Raw genomic sequence first — 26,265 nt, 5'->3', positions numbered from 1 at the left:
GCTCCATTTAAAAATGCTGCACCATGGTACCTAACTTGGGCATTGGTTTCCTTCATGTGTATTTATAAGTGAAAATGCTGGTGAATACTGATCTACATATCTCATAAAATCTAATAATGTGGGTTGTTAATAAGACATGCTCAGCTCTCACATTGAATACAATGGGTAGGAAAAGACGAGCTAAGAGTTTTCAGGCTATCTCTATTGTTGTGTGAATTTGCATAATTTGCTGAAAATCCTCCCATTTGCAGCAATTACATCAACTTAAAAAAAAATATAGCATTTAGAAACAAACAAAAAGCCTACCCCTGCTTTTGATTTGTTTTCGACATTTATAAAGTATAGATGGGCTATTACCTTGACTTAACCCATTAGCTGTCACCATAGGAGAGGGGTTTATAAAGGACAAATATAGTTTTGTGTCACCTGTGTTGGTTAATGTGCAGATCAATTAACCAATGCATTAAACATGCAAGCTCGATTAACTGGAAACTGCTACTCTGGGTGGAAACTCATGAAGTATGTTTTCATTGACACCAAACAAGAATACTCATTTGTTTCTCACTTCAGAAATTCCGGGTGTTGTTTTTGACTTGCCCCAAAGGTTGCTCCTTGACTATTTAATCCCACTCACTTTCCGCAAGATCATGATTTCTTATCCACTCGTTTTAAGGTTTATCCTACTATCTTGGGCAGTATTCTGCATCCCAGATGGCCATTCCTTTAAATCCTTCAGGTACCCAGAAAGAGAGAAAGGGAAAGAGGACTGTAATTAAAGTTGCATGGTTATGAGATACCAACAAGACATCTAATTAGTAAGTGACTCGAGATTGAAGGTTTATAATATTTCCCCTGCCAAGCCTAAGATTGTATACAGATGAGAGGCACGTGAACCTTAAACATGCATAAAAGACCAACTGCTGCATTCTATTTTTAATTTTGTTCCATTTTAAAATTTTAAGATTACAATGCGCACTACAATGCATCCATCCAAAAAAAATATGTAGATAAAAACCAGCAGAAATCTTGGAAATTTTACTCATTGCATTTTTTTATATTAAATTATTTCATTTTCATTTTTTTTCTTTATAAAACTAATTTGTACATCTACGATAATACTGGTGGTCTATGGTTAATCAAACAGGAATGGACATTATTATTACTAGTAAAACACAAGGCAGACTAGATTTACAGAGGCTGCAAAACCTCTTAATTCATCGCATAACCCTCTAGCCTTCACGTCTAAAATGCTAATTTCACTTCCAAATTTAAATGCCATTATGGAGGTGGCTTTGTGACTGATCTGGTATTCTATTTGAAGAGCTCAATGCCATCCCTACAGCCTTTTGTAAATCTGCAAAAGGGACTTAAAAACATCTCATAGGGTGACAGAAGAGAGCACTCACTTGCACAAATGATTCATTTGGCAACTCTCCTGAACCAATTGAAGTGCTGAACAACTGCTTAGTTTACGGATTTCCTTCCTAATGCTGCTTGCCTTGGATTTAAAAAAAAAAAAAAAAAAAATACAGACGCCTACTACATCCTTTGCACTCAGATCCAACAATGGGACACTTTAGTCAGAGATGTACTTGCATTGAGACAACCTTGGGACATTTATTTAGTTTATTTTTTGTTGCATGTTAGTCATTTGGTAAAATTATAACAGATGACTCCAGTCCTGAGGACCTTTACATCTTCATGTCTGCGGTGAATGTACACTTACTATTGAGAATGCATAGTAACACTCATTCCTTCACTCAAATAAAGGTCTCAATTTAATATTTTTGGATAAACTTTTCAAATTATAAAAAAAGTCAACATGTTAAAATATCTAAATATATACCATATGTCAAATTTACATCAAAATATTACAAACGTAAAATATTTTTTGTAATATTAAATAATTTTAACAGTTTATCCAAAAATATTACATCATTTGCAAAACAATATTAAATCGAGGCCAAAGTCTAAACTTTAAATATGCCGAAGACATATTTAATCATGCTCTTTATACAAATGACATTCACGTGGACAGGAGAGGCAAGGGTTGCCTCCTTAACTCTCTCTAGAAGTAATTTGTGGATGTATTGCATAAATAACATTCATGGTTCATGCAAGATGTTATCCCTATTGAAACAGAATATGAAACATGCACAAAACATCTACCATTCGTATTTAAGGTCAAAGACTGTCTGGAATAGCAGAAAGATTAGAGCAATTTGCCACATTGGGAAAGATCCATGCATGAGAAAAGGTGGAAATACCATAAATAACAAGAAGTATAGAATTGGACGGAATGGAAAATAATCTTATAAGATAAACACTTCTAGTGGAAGCTACAAGCAACATGGGAGAGCGCTGGCTTTGTCTTCTTCTTGTCAAGATACAGAGGCAACACAGAACGTCAAACTTGAATCAACACTGATCTTAAACCTGCAGAATTGCTTGAAAGATGCATACTAACGGGCCTTAGAGTGGCTGGCCTTAACTCTTACACCTAAGATTAGCTGGAATGACAGGAGTGTGGTCAGAGAAGGAGGTCCGGGATTAAAGAAATCACACAAACCATAAACCAAACTCAGTCAAGGAGAGCCACAGGGCAGAGTAATCAAGATAAGCCAAGTCAGAAATTCAGAGAAATACCAGTCACCATTGACTTTATAGTTAACAAATCTTGTAGGGTGGTAAGGGAGAACTGTGAAGTGGGCAGCAGAGCATGCTTTGAAATTCATGGGGGTTGAAGCCGAAAAAAGAGACCGAGAAGTTGAAAAGGGACTGGAAATCGCAACATGGACTTTATGATTATAAAAGTGACCTTTGTGATATGAGGCATCCAGAATTCTTTATAAATCAGGATTACAGGAGAGAATATTTCAATGCACAAACCTCCGGATGTTGCTTGCTCTAAAATGCTCGACCAGCAAGTTGCTGTCTACAGAGTATTACTGCGTATTTTCTCTTTAACACAGACACAAAAATCTACTGTATCAGATAATGTAGCACGCAAAACAAGAACATGGAATATATATAAAAATATTATAATAAAATATTGAAAATATATAGGCCACAGTCATATTTCTTATTTTCTTTGATTAGCATTCATTTATACACGCGGAATATTTTATAGTAAATGGTGGTTTCAGACTATTCTTTTGCACATTGTTCAAACCATGTTAGAAAGAACTAAAGAAAACGATGTATCTATGAAGGATATATGTTGCAGCAGGGCCTCCTAGGAATTGCAGCTAATCTTAGTGACCGCTAATTGTACAGTACTCGTAGCACAATCATACCCTTGGTGCACTGTTACATCACCCTTCTCTGGGACTTGTTTGTTGAGCTGTAAATTCACAAGTGACCAAGATTGTATATCCCAATTTAATAAAATAGAGCAATTCATTAGGGCTATGAATCAAATTTATGCATCAGACATGGAGGACACTGTACTGCAAAATTTTTGGCAAATTTTTTTTTAAAAAAAAGTCACACTAGATATGCGTGGGTTTGGTTACCAACAGAGGGAATCCGTTTCTTAGGCTACTTTTGAAGCTGTGCAGAAACATCAGTGTTTGTCCCTTGGTATCTATAATTGTGTTTAATGTTTTATAAAAAAAAAAAAATCTGGAGTGTGCATACAGAATTGCATTGTTTCAGAGCTGGCATTACAAAAGTAAAATACAAAATAACAGTTTCATCTGCTTATGTAGGTCCTTTCTGTTCTGATATTTTGCTTTCTTTACCAAACAATGGGGTGTACAACTGTATGTCACTATTCTGTATTGTGTGATGGCCGCAGCCAGGTGGGAAAGAATGTTGCTGCTAATATGGAGTGTAAGCAGTGGCGTAACTACCACGGTTGCATGGGTTGCAGCTGTGACTAGGCAATCACTTCAGGGGGCCTATCCGCAGTTGCGATTCCTGCGACCGTGGGCCACCATAATTTTAGGACCCGTGCACTGCTTCTCCGTCACGGGGCCCACAGTTGCTGGGTTACATTCAGGAGGGCAGCGCTGTGCTGTGCTGCTCCGCTCCTTCCGCTAAGTGTAGCTCAGCCAAGGTGACTGCGGTTCGACAGGAAGTGCTCACTGAGAGAGCACTTCCAGTAAGACCAGGTACCACGGCAGTGAGCAGGTACAGGAGGGGGGAGGGAATGGGGCACATCGAGGTCCTGGAGAGGGAGGGAATGGAACACATATACAGGCTGGGGCAAGGAGAGAATGGGACACATGTAGGGGCAGGGAATGGGACACATGTAGGGGCTGGGAGGAGGGGGGAATGGGACACTTGTAGAGACAGGGGGAGGAGGGAATGGGACACATGTAGGGGCAGGGAATGGGACACATGTAGGGGCTGGGGGGAGGAGGGAATGGGACACTTGTAGAGGCAGGGGGAGGAGGGAATGGGACACATGTAGGGGCAGGGAATGAGACACATGTAGGGGCTGGGGGGAGGAGGGAATGGGACACTTGTAGAGGCAGGAGGAGGAGGGAATGGGACACATGTAGGGGCAGGGAATGGGACACATGTAGGGGCTGGGGGGAGGAGGGAATGGGACACTTGTAGAGGCAGGGGGGGAATGGGACACATGGAGGGGCTGGGGGAGGATGGAACGGGACACTTGTATAGGTGGGGGAGGAGAGAATGGGTCACATGGAGGGGCTCGGGGGAGCATAAACTAGGACACATTGAGGGGCTGGGGAGAGGGAATGAGACACTTGGAAGGGGGAAATGAGACAAGTAGTATGGAGGGGCAGAGGGTAAAGGATTAGATACCTGGAAGGGTGGGGTGGTTTGAATAAGACACATGTGGGGTGCGGTAGGGCATTTTTGCACCAGGCCCAGTGGCTTCTAGTTAAGAGCTGGGAAGAGTTCCTGAAAAGTCACTAGCTCTGCATGTGCACCAAGATGATGAGTGTAGTTAATGCCTAGTTGTTTTTTGCCAACTGACCATAGGCATCCTCTTGGAAATATAGCCCAATATGTGAATATATAGGGTTATTTGGCCTAGGTTAAGGCCTGGGTCTATGGTGGCAGGACAAGGGGAGACAGGGGACAAATGTTTTTTCTACAGCAGTAGGGACAGAGGTAGGGGTCCCTGTATCCCCACCACAAAATTCCAGGGACAGTCTGCGTAAGAGGTCTAAATGTGTGACATAACAGGTAAGGTAGTCGTGGATATGTGTGTGGGTTGAAGGATTTTGTATGTAGCGTATATGATATACTTTTTGTTACACCCTCCTCTCTCACTCTACGAAATTATGAGTGAGTCACTGCTTTCTTTTTTTTAACCAATATAACCATGAAATATGCATAATTTTATAGACACTCAAATCAAAATCATTATTTAGCATACAAAGTTGAGCGGCCCATGATATTCTATGGACCCTGTCCATTCTTAAGGACATTAGCACTGATAAAGGACTACTGCCCGAAACGTTTGCGTTTTGTACTTTGTCCTTGTTGCAATAAAATGTGGTAGCACCAGGGTGTGCACTCGGATATTAGTTGCGCATGACTTAATTTTTTTTTTCCTATTTTTGCTGTCCATTCTTAAACTAGAATAACAAGTATTTTGGAAAATCTAGAAATTCTGATAACTGCATTGGTTCAATAGGTTGGAATAGGTAGGTTTAATTTTCCTTAGTTATGCCTGTTGCAGTAGTTCAGATTTTTTTTTTTGTTTCGTCTAAGGCTGCTCTGGATGTGGAAGATTAATGTCTGCAAACAGATTTTCTTTTAGCATACAAAACCACAGTAATTTTTATTACTATATTATTAATATCTGGCTGTGTATGCCCATACCATACTTGTCAAATCTCGCTGTATTGAAAGTAATCTAATTTCCAGCTTCAGTGACCTTATAAGCTCTGATAGTCATGTTCACCAGCCTCAGCTATTTTATGATTTTCTATTATTATTATTATTATTATTTATGCCGAGCAGAAGAACATGCTTATAATTCAGTACAATTTTAACTATTAAAATAGTAGATGCTAGAGATGTGCAGAATTTTACTAAGTAATTTGTAGCACAGCCAACTAATATTTAAAGCCGACCTGTGGAATAAATGAACATTTGTTTTTAAATGTGTGTGTATATATATATATATGTTACACACACAAATGTACATGTAGCAGTCTAGATGGTTTATTCACTAAAATATGAACATTAGAGAAATAAAAGTGGAAATGCACAGTTTAGGATAAAAAGTTGTAAAATATCTGTTAGTTTTCCAGATGGGTTATGTTGGTCTACAGTGATTTTATACATTCTTTAGAACATGGTGGGTGACAGTCACTGAATAACCACTTACATGCAGTAAGGTAGTGAATTAGTATTCGCATACACAGAAGCAGGAGTCATGCGCAGAGACATCAAGCAGTAAGCAGGAACACAGAACATGTACTGCAATGTGTAGATGGAGCTGATACATATATCTAATAATGAGATGGAGAAAATCTAATCACATATTCAGGATGTCAGATGAAGCAGAGCTTGATACATAAACCCGTCTAAGTAACTCCAGGCAGAAACATGAAGATGAGCTACTTTGCGTAGATTAGAGCTGATGCAGATCCTCAGACAAAGACCTTTTGCTGGTCCTAAATTTACCTAGGCAGGGATAAAGATACAATGCCCACAGAAACATCCATGATATAAACCCACCACTGGTCTGCTGATTACTCCAACTTCATCTCTCCACCAATACCTCCATTGCCCGTCACAAACATGTTGCCACCCAATATTACCGTACACCAAGTGTGCCATACTGAGATGCCCCCACCCATGCCAACCTAAGCCCGGTATTTCTACCCATAGCCAGCACTTAATAAATGTCACAGCTCTAAATGTGCTAGACAACTGATGACAAAATCAGGCAAACAAGCCGACTTTATCCACTATTGATATTAATTCATGTTTCATTAATATTATCAATTATAAACTCCTAACATATTCTGTGGTGACTTACAATGAGTAAACAGAATATAAAATGGATTGTAAAAAATGAATTAAGGAATACAGCAACAAGAGTTAACTAAGAGCTTCTCAAACAAACTAACAATCTAAACTTCTGATTAACGCCGCTCAAAACAACACTCTAGCCAACCAGTTGTAAATTACGTTCTCTATTCACCTGCCTTTCAATCAGATTTCTAGCTCGATACCTGTCCCACCACAGACAGCAGCTACCATTGGCCCTCAGCCCTTCTCTACAACCAAAGCTACACTTACTATAGCTGGTTAATTTCAGTTATGGAAGAAAATCTACTCACCTTTTACCCTTAAATTTTACAACCTGCTTACTTAAACCATAACCCCAACCTCTCTTTAGCACTCGCAAGTTCTCTTTTCACGCAAGCATATATTGATTAGACCACAAAAAGCACTCAAATGAGTTCTCTATCCACCTTCTCTAGCTCATACTCTACTTGACTGGAGGGTCCACAACAGTTTACGCAGCGTTTTGTCATCTAAATCTTTGAAAGCTCTCACACGATGCTTCTTATATCCATTACACTTTGCCAAAACCGCACACTCCAAACGAAGTAATTACTGTAACTACTAACCCTAATAAAAAACACTTCCTTGTGCAGATTCTACTTGATGTTTTCTGTAACATTATTTTATTTTAATTATTTACTTTTTGGCATCTGTGACACTGGACTTACCGTAATTAAAATACTATTTTTCTGATTCTTTAGGGATTTACTTGTATGTCACATAGGGCTATCTGCGTTATTTTAACACTCCGTTCTTAATTCCTGTGCTTTCCTATGTAGATACTTTGGGTTCTTTTCTAAACCATACTTTATTTTCTCCTAAAATCTGAAATTCCCTGTCCAATTGCCACGAGTTTATTGTTTAATCAATAACCTTATCTGCCTCTTAACAGACCAACAGATTTATTTGGGTCGCATTCCCTTCTGTACACTGATGGTACACCAATCTACCTCCCCTCAATAAACGTATAACCGCATCACCTAACTTGTCCCAGTCACTGCCCGTCCACCATATTTTCTTGGATGCCATTCTGCTACTTGGAGTGATTTCAGAAAGGTATTCATTATTCATCCCCTTCACCTGGAAATTGAACACAAGAGATTTCCTTAATCCCCAACAAGTTCATCATCAGCCCAAGACCCTTATTGGTATTGTGTGTTCTCTGCTTTTTACATTTGTTTGCTGTTTAAATCCTGCTGTTGTCAGCTATAAATAATTTTCAGATCCATCAATTCCTAACACCGAATATAGACAAAATACTGATTTACTTGCTTTGTTATATCTTGCCAAACTACTGTAACATCCTAACAAGAAGCATGTTCTAATTAACCTGCTTGTCTGTTGTGCCAATCCACCATTGGCACTTCAGTTATATATATATATATATATGTATCTAATTTGCTTTTCTGAGCTCCTGTGCCTTTATCATTCACTCCAAAGGCACCTCAACACTTCCAGAATAAATTCCGAAGTTCTGGCCCATGTGTAATATGACCACTCATCAGGGCCGGACTGGGAATAGAAAGCAGCCCTGGAAAAAAAATCTATGCCAGCCCCATAAGTCATTGCGCCATATATTGTTGCATGTAATATGTCTTGCCACCCCATATGTTTGAGTAATATATATATATTGCCTTTTCTAATATAAAATATTGGTCCTTTCAGAGTCAAACGTTTAAATATACAGTAAGCATACTCACATGCAGACACAGACAATCTCACTGACACACACAAGCTCATTGATACACAGCCTCATAGACAAACAGTCTCACTGATATACATAAGCTCATTGACATACAAACACAAGCTCACTCACTAGCAGGCACACACACACACATGCAAGCAAGCGCACTCACTAGCAGGCGCACACACACACACACAGCTTAATGTAGTGGTTCTGGTGTCTATAGCCTGTCCCTGCAGGCTTTACAATGTAAACACTGACGTTTCATATAAAAGGCAGTGTTTTCATTGCTTCCTAGTGACAGACACTCAGAAGGTCACTAGAGGTGCTTCCTGTGTCAGTGCGGATTGTCTGAGATCATCAAGCTTGATGATCTCAGCCATAGAGGCAGGGCCAGTTGAGGGGAGACCAGCACGACGTGAGGGGAAAAAAGGTATGTAAAAACACTATTTTTAAAAACACAGACACACATATACCATGACAGACACACACACCTTGACACACACACACCATGACAGACACACACCATGACAGGCACACACCATGACACATACACACCATGAGATACACACATACACACCATGAGAGACACACACACCATGACAGATGGAGACACACCATGACAGACACACACACACCATGACAGACACACACACACACCATGACAGACACACACACACACACTGACCATGACAGACAGACACACACACACCATGACACAGACACACACACCATGAGACACACATACACACCATGAGAGACACACACACACACACACACCATGACAGACAGACACACACACCGACCATGACACACACCATGACAGACAGACACACACACACCATGACAGACAGGCACACATACCATGACACAGACACCATGACACAACAGACACCAAGACAGACACACACACACACACCATGACACAACAGACACCAAGACACACACACCATGACACACACACACCATGACACAGGCACACACACATGCACTCACACACATAATTAGTACCTGTGTGCAGACAGCTGTCTGGGCTGGCGGCCGCAGGGTAAGCTCTTCTGACTGCCGCAGGGTGAACTCTGAGGGCGGCCGCAGGGAGAGCTGGTTGTTCTGTCTCTGCCCCCCTCCCCTGCCCTCGCGCGCTGTTGAATAAGACCGCGGACGGAATATGACGTCATATTCCGGCCGCGGTCTCATTCAGCAGCGCGCGAGGGCGGGTGAGAAGAGACAGAACAGCCAGCTCTCCCTGCGGCCGCCCTCAGAGTTCACCCTGCGGCCGCAGGTCAGCCAGCTGTCTGCCCGGCCCCAGGTGCCGACGGCCCACCGGGAAATTTCACTCATCTCCAAATACCCTACCTTACAAACTCTTTATCCCATTCCTGATATAATCCACTTCTCTAATCTGTTCCTCTAACTGCCATTTCCAGGCCTTTTACTATGGTGTCCATATCATCTAAAGATCCGTACCTCACTTTGTAAGCCTCTTCTCCATATTATACATCTTTAAACACTTTCTAAAAAAAAAAAACTCTTTCTCTGAAGTGTATATATTACGTTTTATATATATCAGTTGTAAAAAATCCTGAAAGTTAACTTTTCTCCAATATAGTTTCCACCCAATACAGTCCACCTCCCAGAATAATTTTCGAACAGCCTGAGTTGGTAACGTGAAAATGTTCTATTTTGTTTATTGGCATATGGTAATTTTCAGAAACTCTCTTGCTCCCAAAGTTAAATATTAGTATTTTCTGAGCAAATTTGAAGAAAATTACTTAAAAACGTAAATGAAGAAACTTACTTCAAAATGTAAAATAATTAAATAAAACAATAAATTTCCAAAGGGACTTAATAGTGATACTAACTTCACATGCTATCTAGAAAGCCACCAGAGCCGCAGCAGAGTCTTTTGGTGAGTGGAAATGTATTACGTTTATTTTTGGGTATGCAAATGACACAAGTTTAATCTATACACAGATTAAAGGAAGGAAGACACACATCAGCTGAGACTGTATTCAGGGGGGTGCAGTCAGTTAACGGGCCAATTTGGGGTAATTTTGAGTCAAAATTATCAAACGTTCTCCAACTAACTCTTTTACTATATCGGCCATATTTGCCTAAATTTTGCAATTCTGATATTAACTCGCAACAACCTGAATAGCCATGTCTTAGTAAATTCACTGAATTGTAGTAAAAATAAAAATTGGCAAAATGTAGCAAAAAAAAAAGTGATTGAGTGATTGAGAATATTTCTACATCTACTACTTTGTGCTGAGTTTGCACAGTCAGACTTTATTTGACTTAATTCTAGGTTTATTGTATAAGCCCTTTTAACCTTGCATCAGGCTATGATGCATGATTTACGCACCTACTGGTCAACCTTGTTGCTCAAGAGGCTTTGCAGCAGCTGAGGTTTAGCTTCCAACATGCAGCAACACTCTGCAAGCCTGGGGGTTATATATAGATATAATTTCTGGTTGGGGACATTAGCTGATAAGAAAAAAATGGAAAGAGAGCTAGTTATAGAATGCAAGTCGGGTGTGGTGTGCCGAAACATAAAGGCGGTTAGGCATGTAAGAAAGAGGGCCCACCTTAGTGTGTGTGTTTGTGTGTGTGTATATGTATATGTATATAAATATACACTCTCATATGTACGTATATATTTTGGTGCTTGAGTATGGATATATGTATAAGTGTGCATGCATATATATATATGTGTGTATTCATATTTGCATACGTATTTGTACATATTTGTGTACATGTATGTATTAATTAGACAAATACACAGTAAAATACCTATTCACGACCTACACATACATATAGATATGTATGTGTAGGTTGTGAATAGGTCTTTTACTGATATGTATGTGTAGGTTGTGAATAGGTCTTTTACTGTGTATTTGTCTAATTAAATTTTTTTTTTTTTTTTTTTTTTTACTCTTCCCCCTTCTGGTACTATCTCCTACACTGTTTGCTTATACTCCCTCCCCATTCTGTGACCCTTGCAGAAGATATTTAGAACTTTCTGTGAGAATGGTGACTATTTTCTGTCAGACCTGTTTATTAGCTGTACTCATGTCGCTTTAATTCCAGTATTATTATAATTATTAATATTTAAATAGCGCCAACTAATTCCGCTGCGTTTTACAATATTATAAAAGGTGGGGGGCGGGAATTTACAATAAATAAGATTAGACAGTGACACAAGAACAATAGGTAGATGGGGGCCGTGCTCAAACGAGCTTACAGTCTAGAGTAGAATTCAACTCAACTTTGAATTCTATGTATTTTGCTCAGAAATTGAAAAACGTTCTCCCAAAAACTTGTCATTTCGAACTTCTGTGAGTCCAATAAAAAAATAAAATAATTAATAAAAAAAAGTGTGACAATACACTAATTGAATCTATTCTTGAATCTAAATAGGGGGTATATATATATATATATATATATATATATATATATATATATATATATATATAAAAATTTAGAAAAATAAATATATTGATTACCAACACGGAAGGGGTCTTGGTTACAGTATCAGTGGAATTAAGATGATTACCCCCACACCCCATGTATTTAGTGCCCCCACTAATTGCCCATCTGACGCCTCCCAGCCTCTTGCTTGCAGTGCTCAGTGCTGCTGGCTGCCTACAGGAAGGAGGTGATGGCTTCACTGTGGAATGTGTGGTATGCCTGGCGGAGCCAACCATTCTCCGAAGAGGGGAGTACAGAAAATCCCTAGAAATATAATCCGGAGATGCCGGAGTTAAACACTCAGGCGGTACCGGTTCCGTTTCCCTTTATTTTAAGAGGATTATAGAACCGTATGAACGAAGCTATCGATGAGAACTTGGCAGAGGAAGTGCTTGGTTCGCCCCGGTGCCCCCTCCCGTGCCCTGACTTGGTACAGTCCGTGGTGGGTGGGGTTGGTTCTGCGGGGAAGTCTCTGGCAGATCAATGAATTCGCTTTGATGGCAGGATCGGTTAATTGAGCTGAGAGCCAGGGGCAAGGAATCCGAATTAAAGGGGATTTTCCAGGGGTCACTCCGCCGAGCTCGGGACATTAGATTCCGCGGAGAGCCGGCTGGTGGTCGAACCGTTGCCCGCCCGCTCCTTGTCTGCCGCCGCCAGGACTTGTGGAAACTTAGATACAAAGTTGCCGTTCTATCAGCCGCTGGATACACTCGGAATCGGGAACGTTCGGAGGGCGACGAACGGTCCGGGAATGATTTTTCCAAGTAACAGTAACCCTGTGAGAACTCTGTATAGGAAACAGGTGAGAAAACACGAGCTGCTCCCCCCCTCTCCCCTATTAGGACCGTAGGTGGGGGTAGGTATGAGCTCAGGGGGTCTATTCACTAAACTCCGAATTGAAGGAAGAATTGCGTTGAGGCTAACCTTCCCAGTGTGTCTGTAGCCGATTTGAAGATTTTTATTTTTTCACCCCCCTCTCAAACAATTTGTAGATTAAATCTTGCTTGTCTGATTTCCACGAGCTGTAATTCTGAATTTAGTAAATAAGCCCCAGTGTCTTTGCTGGGGCACTAGGCATTAAAGCTATATCGCAGAGTGACCTTGTCTTCTGGGTTTATCATTGCTGGTCCTTTTGGTCTTTCTGGGATTTTTTTTTTTAGCAATAGCCCCACACCCCTCCTGACCTGCCTCCAGATCAATGATCATTTAACCCCTGCATGGCCAAAAGATAGAACTTCCATTTGTTAGTCCTGCAAGAGTCAAGAGGGTAAGCCCACCTCTGACCTAACCTTTAGCACTCTATTGATGACTACAGTTCCTGTGATCCTTCGTCAGGCTGGTTGAGCATCATGTGAGTTGCAGCCCACCATAGCTGGAGTGCCAAAGGGTTAAGCTAGTGCTGCTCTAGACCAGCAAAACGCTTGAGTCATTGTGTGACCACTATTAATCCTTGGCTGGTACAATATCAACATATGTGTTATTGTTGCAATTAAGATTTGAATGTACAGTTTATCTGCATGTTGATATAAATAATTCCCTGTGTGTGTGTGTGCATATGTGATGCACACAACATATCTATTACAGAGTTGTGTTAGAAAAGCATAGACATGAATCCATGTGTGGGAGTATTGCCAGTCAGCAGGGGGGGAGAATCACTAATGGTCTGCATATAACTATGTAATAGGGCTCTAGTGGACTAGTCAAATGTAAACCCCTCCATGAAGGATCTATGTATAACCTCTCCCCCACAATTTTGCAATGTTGTTTAGAAAAAAAATTAGGTTTTTGATTTTTTTGTTTTTCCCTTAAAAAATAAATAAAAAATAATTATTTTAGGACTTGTGACAGTCTGTTTGCATAGGGAGGTTAATGAACTAATTATCAATGACAAGATGCTTACTTGACAAAACAAGAATATTGTCACAGCTGTTGCAATGGAACCTCACAGATAGGTTCTCTATACATTCAGAATGTTTGCTTAAATTTATTTTTTATATATATATATCTCTTTATTTTCTCCCATCAATTTTAATTTGTCAAAAAAACGTAAAATATTTGTTGCGCTCTCTCAGGGACTGTAAAAAAAATAAAATGTAATTTAGTGTATATATTTTTTTATTTTATTTTTTACTTTTTCTCTGCTTGTAAAAATTGTATTAATTACCCACGCCCTTCACTCAATTTTTTTTGAATGCCACTTTATTAGCATATGTTTCCTTGCTCTACCTGTAACTCTTAATTAGGCATTGTACCTTTTGGGCTTTGTGTGTTCATTTGTTTGTTCTAAAAGCTGCACAGGGTGTTAGCAGCTCCATGCAAAAAAGGAGAGGAGAAAAAAAAAAGGGGGGGGGGCGTTCTAGAGGGCGAGGCCTTTACTGGAAGGGGCTGTTTGTTATGTGTGCGGATGTGACTTTGGTGCTTAGTCTGGTATACTCAGATAAGATGCTCTCTTGACAGTACACCTTCTAAATTCACAGACCTAAAAAGGCTTTGAGAATCAGACACACAGGAACACACTTTGCTTTTCATTCCGCCGGCTAAGGATGAAATTAATTTAGTGGCCATTATCCTGACATAAGACTCGGGGTACCCGAGACATTTGTCTGAAAGCTTTCTTTTGTTAGAATATTGGCTGACAGTTGTCTGAACACTTACTACACAAGGAGGATTTTGCCAGCCAATCCTGCTCTAGTGATTTGGCTACCATGAGCACCAACACTCTGTTTTTCAGTCTGACATCAGTTGGCACATGTTGCAGTCCCCAACCTAATCATTGCTGAATTATAAATAGAGGACTTAGTATGTTGGATTTCACTTTTGAGGTGATTAAAAAGCTGGACGAGAAATGCGGTTTGGATGTGCAGATGTGAAAAAGCTAAAGGTTAATGTAAAATGACTCAGATTGTCCCCATCTTGTCGGCAAAGAGCACTGTATTTTCAGAATGCGGGCATGAAACCAACCTAGAATCTTACACAGGCACCTATCTAAAACCCTTCCCATTAAATGTTTTTGAGACACTGCTTTTATTTCATCACCCATGGAGTTTGGTGTGGCAGATGTGCCCCCTACCTAAGCCTTGGGACTATTAGCGAGGGTGCTCTGGGTGCAAAAAATCCCCAGTGATTTGTTTCTTTGGTAATTCAGATGTACTTACCGTATTCCTTTTTCCAAATATTAAGCTTGCATGCTTTACAAAATCTAGACTGCACATCATACATCTGTTTAAAACCATTAACACAAAGATCTATATATCCCTACTGCTCTCGAACACACACTACTTTTTCGAACTGATATGCAAAATGTGTACCTCCTCCTTATCCAGTTTTAAATGATGTGGGGAGTGAGTAGCAGTTTTGTCTTGTGTTGTGTGTTTTTTTTTTATTTATTATTATTATCTGGAATTTATCTTACATTGTGGTGGGCGCAGAATAAATTACTGTATAGGTTGATGTGATTTAACCCAGAAAACCCATCTAGGGTAATACTTGGCAATCCTAATTCTAGGACAGGCATAGGCAACCTTCGGCACCCCAGATGTTTTGGACTACTCCTCCCATGATGCTTTGCGAGCATTATGGGGGATGTAGTCCACGACATCTGGAGTGCCGAAGGTTGCCTATCCCTGTTTCTAGGCTATTGTAGTGCATGCTTTGGTGATGCTCCAGCATTAATAGGTATTGATACCTCCAGTAACTCACATCCTGTCATGTAGTGTCATATTTCAAACACGTTTTTTTTTTATACCTCTCAGAATGGCTTGATTGCATTCCTGGGGAAAAAAAAAAGGGCAAACATTTTTTTTTCATGAAAAATAGTGATAAAAAAAAAATGTAATCTTCATATGACTAGAGCATCACAGCGTGCACCGCTTCCTGCTTTTCGATTTCCTTTTTGTAATGGAGATAAACTTTTCTATGAAGGCAAAACTGAAAATCAGTGATTTTTATTATTGTGCTTGGTGTGTTTTGTGTTTTTTGGTTTTTTTTCTAACATTTTTTTAGCTGAGGGTATTAAGCAATATATTAAGATTTTTTTTTTTTTGTATAATTGAGCGATCATAACTTAAATTTTTTAATAGGGAAAAATAAAAATGTCTCTAGGATGAATTCTTTTGCTATTGATTGACTGATGTAATTTCACACCCAGAAAAGCCGCATGTGATCAGTGCTATCAGGAAACTGTTGCCTGTTTCAGTCTGTTGAAGGCACTTCTGTCTGAGGACAGATTGTGATGAGACCAGCCCTAATCCTTTCTTAGAATGCTCTTCATTACCCGAGTTTCAAGCCCTAAAGTCCTTTACCATTCCTGCCTCCCTCATTGATAGCAGCATATCCCTTTTGCCCAATCCAAGCTTTGTGAGGATTAACTCTTTGCATGACTGATGGATGAGCAAAGGGAAGACTGAATAAACTTGCAGACAGACATGTGTTGCCCTGGTATGTGTTTCTCACAAGTGCCCTTATTGACCCATTCAGTGCCAGACTAGTTATGCCCTATGTATACCCTCCTTTTATCCTGAACGTCTTTGGATCAAAGCAGGGCATGTCATATAAACAGTGTGTGTGTGTGTGTGTGTGTGTGTGTATACAATACACAAGGGAATCTGCGCATCATAAGCCATACATCTTTTAAAAGCTGTATTAAAACCCCACGACAGTTGAGAAGGGGGGAGAGAGAAATAGCCGTAAGGGTTTATTTGCTAAACATTTAATTGCGTGTATATATATTTTTTTAACTGAACTCAAACTTCAGACTAGAATAGTTAACATGTGATCTATTGCTACATTTTACAATGCCTTTTTTGATACACAGTTATTGAGTTGTTTTTTTTTTTTGTTTTTTTTTTACTTTTACCACAAAATATGGGCAGTTTAAGTTTGTATCCCAGTTTTAGCAGGCAATAATTCAAATATATTGCCTACCTATTCTTCTTTTTCTTCTAAGGCCTTTTAAAACCATATTATATTTCACTAACTAATTTCTGGAAAAGTGTTTTATATTCTATACTGTAATTTTTCTTTTGAGCTATAAACCAGTTGAGTGAAAAATTACAATATTAATGTAAGTGTGTGACTGTGTGAAAATGAACTCAACTCTTCACAAACTGCAGTAGATTAAATAATCTCATGCCACTTCATACTCCCCCCAAAAAGTCATATGAAATCTTGCTCCCCACCCCTCATTTACATCGAATCATTCACAAATCCCTTTTACCAGTAATTTTAATATTCCTTTCAGCATAATTTTTGAATGTAAACTCTTTGTTGCTAGAACCCGGACTTAGTCAATCAGCAATGCATGCTCTCTTGGTGTGTGATATTTATTATTTTGTCTGTTTTTAATGCAGTATTAGATAGACATTGGTAATGCAAAATCCCTACAATACAGCTCATTATAGATTGTTTTGTATCCTGTTTGTGTCACTAAGTTATGAAACCAAGTCACATGTCCCTGGGTTGGAGGGGGAATGGAGGGATTCTGTGACGGGTTTCCTGGCTCGTTTATCAAACTCCAAACATGCAACGTTACACTAGATTCCTTTGGTCTCTAATTTGTTTATTTAGGTGTTACAGACCAGAGGGGACAGAGGAACTAAATGAAAGCATATGTGGACTGCAAAATTAAAGCAAAAAAGAGTTGGTTAAATTAAGCTGGTCTGGCCACATAGTGTTTCCCCAGCTATTGCATAACCACAACTCCCTTAGTTTGGAAAAGCATCCTGGTAGTTGTGCAAGTGGGCTGTGTTTAAAAAAAAATAAAAAAAATAAAAAACAAAATTAAATAAATAATAATCTATATGGCTTGTTAGAGGTTTATTCATTGAATTCAGAAATGCAGTAGAATGGAAACTGAATCAACTTATTTAGTGAATAAATCCCCTAGTGCGTGATTCAAGGCCATAAATAAAAATTTAGTGCTTTATGATTTACAAATGGATTTAACTTTTTTTGTTTTGTGTTTTCACCAATCTTCCTATCTATGGCTGTTTGCTTGTGGGGGGTTTATCTCCCTGAGTAGATTTACATACAGACTGTCAGGCAGATTAACTGGGCGTTACCACATGCCAGGAATTTAGCCATGTTTCCACTGGGTTTGGCCTTGTTTTGAAACAGACCTAGGAAAAACTCAACTGTTAATCCATCCATGCTGTTCCGTTTAACCCTTTAAATGCTCAGGTAGTTAGCCTTTCCCTCGTCAGATATGCTCTTAGAATGTGTGGCACGCTTATTCAGCACTGGATTAATAATGTCTTTGTGGTGATGCTAGCATGGTCATCAATCATCCTTAGTGTCTCTAATTTAACACCTTGATGGCCAGCGAGTCTCAATACATTGCATTTATAAATTCGATATAAAATATAAAAAACGGAATTTGTTGGTATTTTATAGTTATAGTGCCTTCCAGTCTGGCGTGGGTTAATACAATGAGTTTATTATAGACATTGTTTGGATTGCAGTTGGGTCTGTTGCTTTTAGTTTTTTTGCTTGACCTCTCAAAGATGGCAATCAAAATCAATATTTATGAGTGTTCTTTACCTGTTAAATTTTTTTTTTTTTTTAAATGTATTTATTTTGGAAACATTATACTGCAGTAGTTTGTTACAAAAGTAAATTTAAAATCCTGTGTACATTTTTAAAAACCATTTGTTTCGATAATGTTTTGAAAGTATTATTTATTTAATTTATAAGCTTTGTTGGGAGATCTAAGCCAATGATATTGTATGATGTGAATGGGGAAGTTAAAATGGACGTCTCCCATGAGCCCTATACAGTCTGCAGTTGCTATAGTAACCATAGAGCATAAAGATGATTTGTAATCCTAAAACCATAACATTCTAAGTGACACAGCAGGAAAGGCTCATGGGGGATAAAATTCTGGCAAATACTTTTGGGGGTTGTCGCGGTCTTTAAGTTCTGTTTTAGTTTGGATCAATCTTGACTCTGTGGAGTAATGCAACACAGTGCGTTCTGCAGAATCCTACAAAATAATTTTTCGGACATGTTACGTTTTTTTTTTTTTTTTTATTGAAGTCGCATAGCCTATTCTACTGTTTTATGCTCCATGATTGTGTCAGACCGCATATTTGCCAGGATGCTTGTTAATGTCATCAGTGGTCTGTCACATTGTATTGCTAGCTCCTATATCATAGGAACACTGTTTCCCATGCATTCATGGACTGCAATCCCCTTGCTGCTCAGCCAGCCTGAAGACTGTGAGAACCATTGGGTCTATCGTTGACAAATATCACGGGTGCCATGGTAAGCTAGCTCTGCCCTATGGCATTCGTTAGCATTTTGCTACAGTGTGGCAGTTGAGCAGCCAAAAGAACATTTTCTATGCAAAGGTTCAAGTTCAAAACTGTTGACTCCTTTTGGATATGACATTAACATGTGTTTCTGTAGAAAGCACGATCTATTATGAAACCTTAAAAAAACTAAATCATTTTTTTTTTTCTTTTTCCTTTTTCTTCTTTGCATTCATACTTATCTACTGGGCTTTGTACAATAAACTATAAGAAATAACTTGAAGGTTTTTATTGACATTTTATATATATATATTTTTTTTTATTGACATTATATATATATATATATATAATATATATTTTTATAAAACAGAAAAACATGCTGCCTTGAATTTATTTGCTGTAATTTTCTCCCAAGCTGCCCCAGCTAATTGACGCACCGCCCAGGACTCCCTCTCTTTGTAGCAGCTGTCACCGGTAATGTTACTGTGCGTTCACATTGCCACAATCTATAAATAAGTACTGACTTACTGCGTTGGTGATTCATTCGTAAGTGACGCCTGCATGCATTCTTCAATACTTTGACGTCATTATATTATCACCAGTGATGCAGCTGTCTTTACTAACTCACTGTACTGAGGACCCTTCCCACCAAGCAAGACCTATTTGTAACAGCTTCTGACCTCCCCCCCCCCCCCCCCCTTTCCCAATGCCTTGAGAAAATGCACAGTATAATAGAGAGGAGAGATCAGAGTAAATGTTTGCACACCGTACTCTGTGTTACATTTCAGGTTTACAATAAAATGAGGAGGTCAAATTAATAGTGATTTATAAATGGCATTACTAGGTTAGATTAATTAACCATTTACTTTTTCATTCAGATTCCCAGAAATACAATATTTTATTCCCTGGCTATTGGTTTTATTTATTTATTTTTTTAAAATATGATATATTTTTAGGATCTTAGAATGCTAATCCTACAATACAGCGTGCTGGCCAAAAAGGTACACCGCAACAATGCATCACGGGAGATGTAGTTTATCAATAGCTAGGGATTTCTGTTGTCTGCTAGCCCTGTGGTAGGCTGAATGGATGGCCAACAAGACAATAACATAATGATTTGCTGGCACATGTGGGTTAAATAACACAATTGGGCAGTGTTAGATCGAAGGGGCCTCTCAATGCATATAGTCTTGTGATTTTAATTACATTGTAGTATATGTGGGTAAAGGTTAGGCTGGGTGGGCTAATAGTTAAGGAATTACATTTCCAAGCTGCTACGCAAACAAAATGCTAACTAAAAATGTTGCTTTACTAAGCCTAAAGGTGTGTATCATTTCTCTAATGAGCTTTTTAAAGACCAGTTGTCAACTGATGCAATAATATAAATAAATCTTTTTACTCTTCTGAATTCATGAATTCTGTGTATTATCCCAAAGTGTGACAACTTCACAATTATCCAATCAATGAACTAAATTCCGAATCTCTGGTACCTTTTCACTGTCGAACAGCCAGGAGTTTCCAGAGGCCTTTGAGATAGAGATATACAGTGGGACCTCGGTTTGCAAACGCCTCGGTTAATATAATTTTCGGTTTACAAATGAAAATTCATTGAAAATAAAGCCTCGGTTTACAATTTTTTATTTTTTTTTTGCAATACAAAGCAAGTCTCCCCAGGATGCATTGCACCTGGGAGGTTTATAGCACCGCCCCCTCCATGCTGGAGCCTGTGGGTAGCACGTGGCGTCAAGTGTGGTGTTGGAGCGGCTTTTGCATCGAGTTTTGGAGCCATTCTGGAAATTGTTTGCAGTTGTTTTGGGACTTTTTGGTGCATTTCTCAAGCGGTGGAAAGGTAGGGAGATGAGCTTCGTCATTTGCATGCCCTTTTATTGTGTGTTCTGCATTGGGGGTTGGTTTCCATGCCACCGCTTGAGAAATGCACCAAAAAAAAGTTAAAAAAAATAAATAAATAAACCTCCCACAACTGCAGCAAAAATTTCCAGAATGGCTCCAAAACTCAATGCAAAAATCGCTCAAACACCTCCACACTCGACGCCACGTGCTACCCACAGACTCCAGCATGCACGGGGCAGCGCTATAAACTTCCCAGGCGCAATGTATACTGGGGAAACTTGTTTCGTATTGCGAAGAAAATTTGTAAACCGTGGCATTATTTTCAATGGATTTTCATTTGTAAATCGAAATGATGTATCACTGTATGTTTCTCTCTCACTCATACGGTATGCTGAATACATTTTATTTCTGTATGAGACGAAGAATTTTAAAATGGGCCTGTTTTATTTTCAAATGTCAGCTTAAAATAGACATGGTTTTTACAAAACCGATTTAGTTTTCATCCACCAGTCTAGTTGATGCATTAGTTATTACAGTCACTTCTGAATTAGGGGCTTCATTGACCTCAAGGTGGAAATTTTGGTGGTCTTCATTTTCTCACTTTTCTCTTTTGTTTAGAAGTGCACGTGTCTGCAGCTAATCTGGCCCTGTCTTTAGTGAAATAACCCTGTCTTGCCAGGAAAAACAAAAAACAAAACTATAATCAGAAACATAATGTAAAGTTTCCTTTAAAAAAAAAAAAAAAAAAAAAAAAAATATATGCAGTTATCAGCCTTCTTGTGCTTCACATCTGTTAACACATTGTTTGCTAGGGTGTTTGCTAGGGTGTTTTTTTTTTTTTTGTCACGATCACTGTGTAGGGGGTTGGAATTGCAAAAGTAGTTTGAAGCCTTTCTTTTTAATGTTCCGATGTCCCTTTTTACTGCTCAATTTTCTGCCTTTTAGGAGTTAAATCACTTTTTTGTTTCAGTTTATGCTGCCCTAGCCACACCTCCATGGAAGAAAAAAAGGTTTCAATTTCAGATGTGACAGCACAGTGTGTTTACCTTAGATGTTCATATCCCCTGCTCTGTTCATTGAACTTAATTAACACACAGGAGGCCTGCAGGGGCTTAAAACGGTTTCATTAAGCTAAAGTTGTTTATGGTGGTTAAAGGTATAATCGGTGCTAGTGTTTAACAAAATGTATCCATAGGAAATAACCATATCATTATTCACCTGCAGAGTGATGTCATTACTGTGGCGTATGGATTGAAATTGACAATTACTACTGCTCCAGCATGGTAAAATATTTAGATCTTGTGCCAAGGGATGTGCATCGCAGGAAAGCTACTTTAATATCCTGTTTATCAGTCTGTTTTAAATTCATCCAAAGCCACTTATAAACTGCTCTATTAAAATACTGTATTATTCACATTTAAATATATTAAAACATAAATAGAAAGGAAGGGACAGATAAATTAAAAAGGAATGCAACTGTTTTTCTTTGTAATGAGCATGTGTAATTGTCTTTCGTGTTCTAAGAGGAGTTAGCATTATTAACGGATTATTCACTAAACACGTTCATGCATTGAAAACAGATTTGAAATGGTAATCACGCCTTGACAGCTTTAAAATTGGACACATTTTTTATTTTTTTAGCCTAAATTTTGCAGTTTGGTTTTCAATTTCACTACAATTCAATTTTTTTTAGTAAATAAGCTTTTATATTCCTCACCTTAATTGCATCCTTACTCATTGTTCGGGAAGCAAAAGCTACATATCTGAATATATCAATTATCAAAATCCAAAAGATTACCAAAATCATAGACCATAACAATCATAAGGATTAGATAACAAAATAGTTGTGGCAAAACTTTCCTAATATAAGTGATGCATACTTTTCCAATCTCATAGAAAAATATCAAAGTTCAACGCCCTCTTCAGATCACACCTTGGAGAACTGTGTGGGAATGTTAAAGTTTAATTACACGCTCGGCTTACACTAGGAAGGGTTAAAATGTATGCCAAAGGGTTATTAAAGCAGTGTGTGTGATGTATGGAACATTCCAAAATAAAGTAGAGCATTCTCGGAAAACTGACTGTTTCTTCTTTGCTTGATAGACAAAAAAAATCTGGCTATGAAAACTGCTTATACGTAAATAAATAAGAACATTTTTCCCCCCCTGGTCCTAAGGGAGATCTTAAAAGAGCAACAATCTAACACTGCAGGTTTTCTTGACCGGAATATCTTTCATGAACTGCTAGGGAAAGCCAGCTGTTAGAAAGAAAAGCCCTCAACATCTGTTCGACAATTACACAATACAGGATGGGATGGAGATGTTTACTAAAAACATTAATACCTCTTGCCACCAATTCCCATCTTGACAGAAAGCTTAGTGGAAAGCAATCTATAAATGTTTAATATTTGACACATCCACTGTATGTGTCACTAGATGGTAACAATTACCAGGGGCTTTCAGTGCAAGGGCAAATGTTAAAAACCTCTCTCAGGCACTGACACAAATCCTCTTAAATGTCCATCGCTAAACCCTAATATTCTATGGATCACATTGACTCCAAAACTTTGAATGTATTCAGAGCATTACTTCACCTGCCGTGTTAACCTTTTGCCTCCAGTATTAACCCTTAAATGTGCAATAAAGTGTCCCTTTGACAATTTATGCAATTTTAGGTGTTTATCTCAATATTACATGGGACATCTGGCTGTCAATGAAAGGGGATATAAATCAGATCTGGGGCCCTTCAGTATTCTGTTCAGGGCAGTTTTTTTTTATTTTTAAATTTACTCTCTTATAAAGTTATGTCAGTTCTGTGGCTCTGGACCAATGTCAAGATCTGCTTTAACAAATGTGATGCCAGGTCATTATGACCAGAAAAATGAATGTTTTGCTGGTTGGCCATAATATTTTCCAGTAGTTTTATATAGTGGTTTTTTTTTTTCTTTACTGGGTTATGTTGTACTTATGTGCTCTGTGTACATGTCAATATAGCTAATTGGCTAAAGCAGCGTCCCGTTGCCAACATGATCAGTCACAGGTGCCGCAAAGAATGGGAGTCCTAAGTATTACATAATTTAATAGAACAAGATTGGAAGGGATTACATCAAATGTAGGCTGATGAATGTCTGATCTCTTGTATAGCAATGAACTAGTAAAAATTTTTCTTAAAGGGACACTATAGGCACCCAGACCACTTCAGCGTATTGAAGTGGTCTAGGTGCAAACTCCTATTAACACCCTTAACCACGCAGTGGTAATTATTGCAGTTTTTTTTTTCTCAACTGCAATAATTACCTCTGAGAGTTAACTCCTCCTCTAGTGGCTGTCTACCAGACAGCCACTAGAGTGACTTCCGAAATCCAAACAGACTTTTGTTCCGTTATGTGACGCTGGGCATACTCACGCCGTGCATAAGGACCTCCAGCGTCAGATTTTCCCAATAGAAAAGCATTGAATAATGCTTTCCCATGGGGATATCCTAATGCGAGCGCATTAGGTCTCCCACGCCGGCGGGGTAGGAGCGTAGGCGGAGCCGAGCCAGCGCCAAGGGACATCACTGATGGACCCAGGTAAGTGACTGAAGGGGTTATATAGTGCCAGGAAAACCTTAATAATATAAAATTCAACGTGCCACTGTGTCATATTTTGATGACAAATGCACTGTAATCTACTTGAAATTTGCATGAGGCTGTTCCCTGTTTTTTATTTTTCTGCTGTTATTAAAGGCTTTCCGGCGGCACTTTTTTTGGTATAATCAGCCAGATTGGATTGTTATTAATCATTACCTGTTAATACGAAGATAAATACGCTTTTAACTATCCAAATTGTGTTACTCATTAAGTGTTCTTGCATAGCAAGACCATTAAGTGTTCTTGCATAGCAAGTCTTGCATAGCAAGACCACTTAATGTTATCTCACATATATATTATTATTATAGCCAAATTTGCCACCCTAACTCCTCCCACAGTTTTTACACTACATAGACAGAAATATACCGAAACGTGCAGAGTGCTATTACTTTGTGGAACGTTTCGCCGAATGATTCACGGAATATCGTCGTTCTTGTGGCAAAATTGGTCCCATAGGAATGAATGGCAAAACTAGAGTGGGAGCTGGCAAAAGCTGTAAAATCAGGACATGATTTCTAAACTGCCACCACTCCCTCATTTCCAAGCCCACCTACACAAATCTTATATCAAAACGTTCAGCTATCCCTGCTGCCACTAGAAATGTCCACGGCTAAGCCATAGTCCTGATAGTTTTTACAATATGACCATTTGTTTGCAACTCACGCCGTCCATTGACATTCATTGAAACTTCACTCTAGCCAGCTCAAACTTGAAGGCCAATTTCTAAACTGTGACTGTGCCTTCCTTTTTAATACTTCAGAGACATACTATGCATCAACATGTAGGTCTGGGTCTTGTGGTTCTCACAATATAAAGCTCTTCACTGTAGGATTTATAGTTTTTAAAATATGACCGTTTGAAGATGGCAACCGCCAAAATACTCTGACCTGTGCCAGGCTGGAGCAGCAAGTGATGTCATAGACAGGGCCTTCTGTACACCTGCTAATGTTTTTATAAATGTATGTTTTAATGTAACTATGAAGTACTTTGGGCAACAACGTTGCAGTTAAATGGGCTATATAAATAAATAAGTTACTCCGCCCACTCCAGTTGTAGACTACTGGTGGAGGCAAGAACACTTCACACAATTTCCCCACAAATTGTAGCTTTTCTAGTTAATTATTATCCTTCTGTAGTGTACGCAAAATCTCTGGTCTGTTCTCGGTCATTTTACTGCATATGTTGTATCTGTGTAACAGTATAAACAAACTTATCGTACAAGTAAATTCTTTTCAAGTACTCTGCTTGCTATTGAAATTTATTTTTAGCGTGAGTACTGAGTTCTACTGGTTTTTATTTTGGGTGGGGCTGTCATGATTTTAAAGTTTCGTATTCCCTCTCTATATTGGGAGTGCAGCAGAGAACTGTTTGTTCAA

At 38.8% G+C, this 26,265-nt stretch overlaps 1 protein-coding gene across 8 annotated transcripts in view; it reads left to right on the top strand.

The window, feature by feature from the left end:
- Positions 1 to 26,265, top strand: part of RBMS1 (RNA binding motif single stranded interacting protein 1) — a 286,395-nt gene that overhangs the window by 186,662 nt on the left and 73,468 nt on the right. For 2 of the 8 annotated variants that reach the window (XM_063429667.1, XM_063429666.1), the window contains exon 1: positions 12,637 to 12,962. The exons of 5 other annotated variants lie outside the window; for them this stretch is intronic. In XM_063429667.1, the coding sequence (XP_063285737.1) occupies positions 12,912 to 12,962 (51 nt within the window). In that variant the 5' untranslated portion in view covers positions 12,637 to 12,911. Of the gene's footprint in view, positions 1 to 12,636; positions 12,963 to 19,859; positions 19,882 to 26,265 lie in introns of those variants that run through there. One more of the 8 variants, XM_063429668.1, reaches the window with a different exon arrangement.

The sequence above is a fragment of the Pelobates fuscus genome, chromosome 8, assembly GCF_036172605.1.
Source record: "Pelobates fuscus isolate aPelFus1 chromosome 8, aPelFus1.pri, whole genome shotgun sequence".
Taxonomy (NCBI): domain Eukaryota; kingdom Metazoa; phylum Chordata; class Amphibia; order Anura; family Pelobatidae; genus Pelobates; species Pelobates fuscus.
Note: the sequence above shows the minus strand (reverse complement) of the source record. Positions and strands in the feature narration are given on the sequence as shown.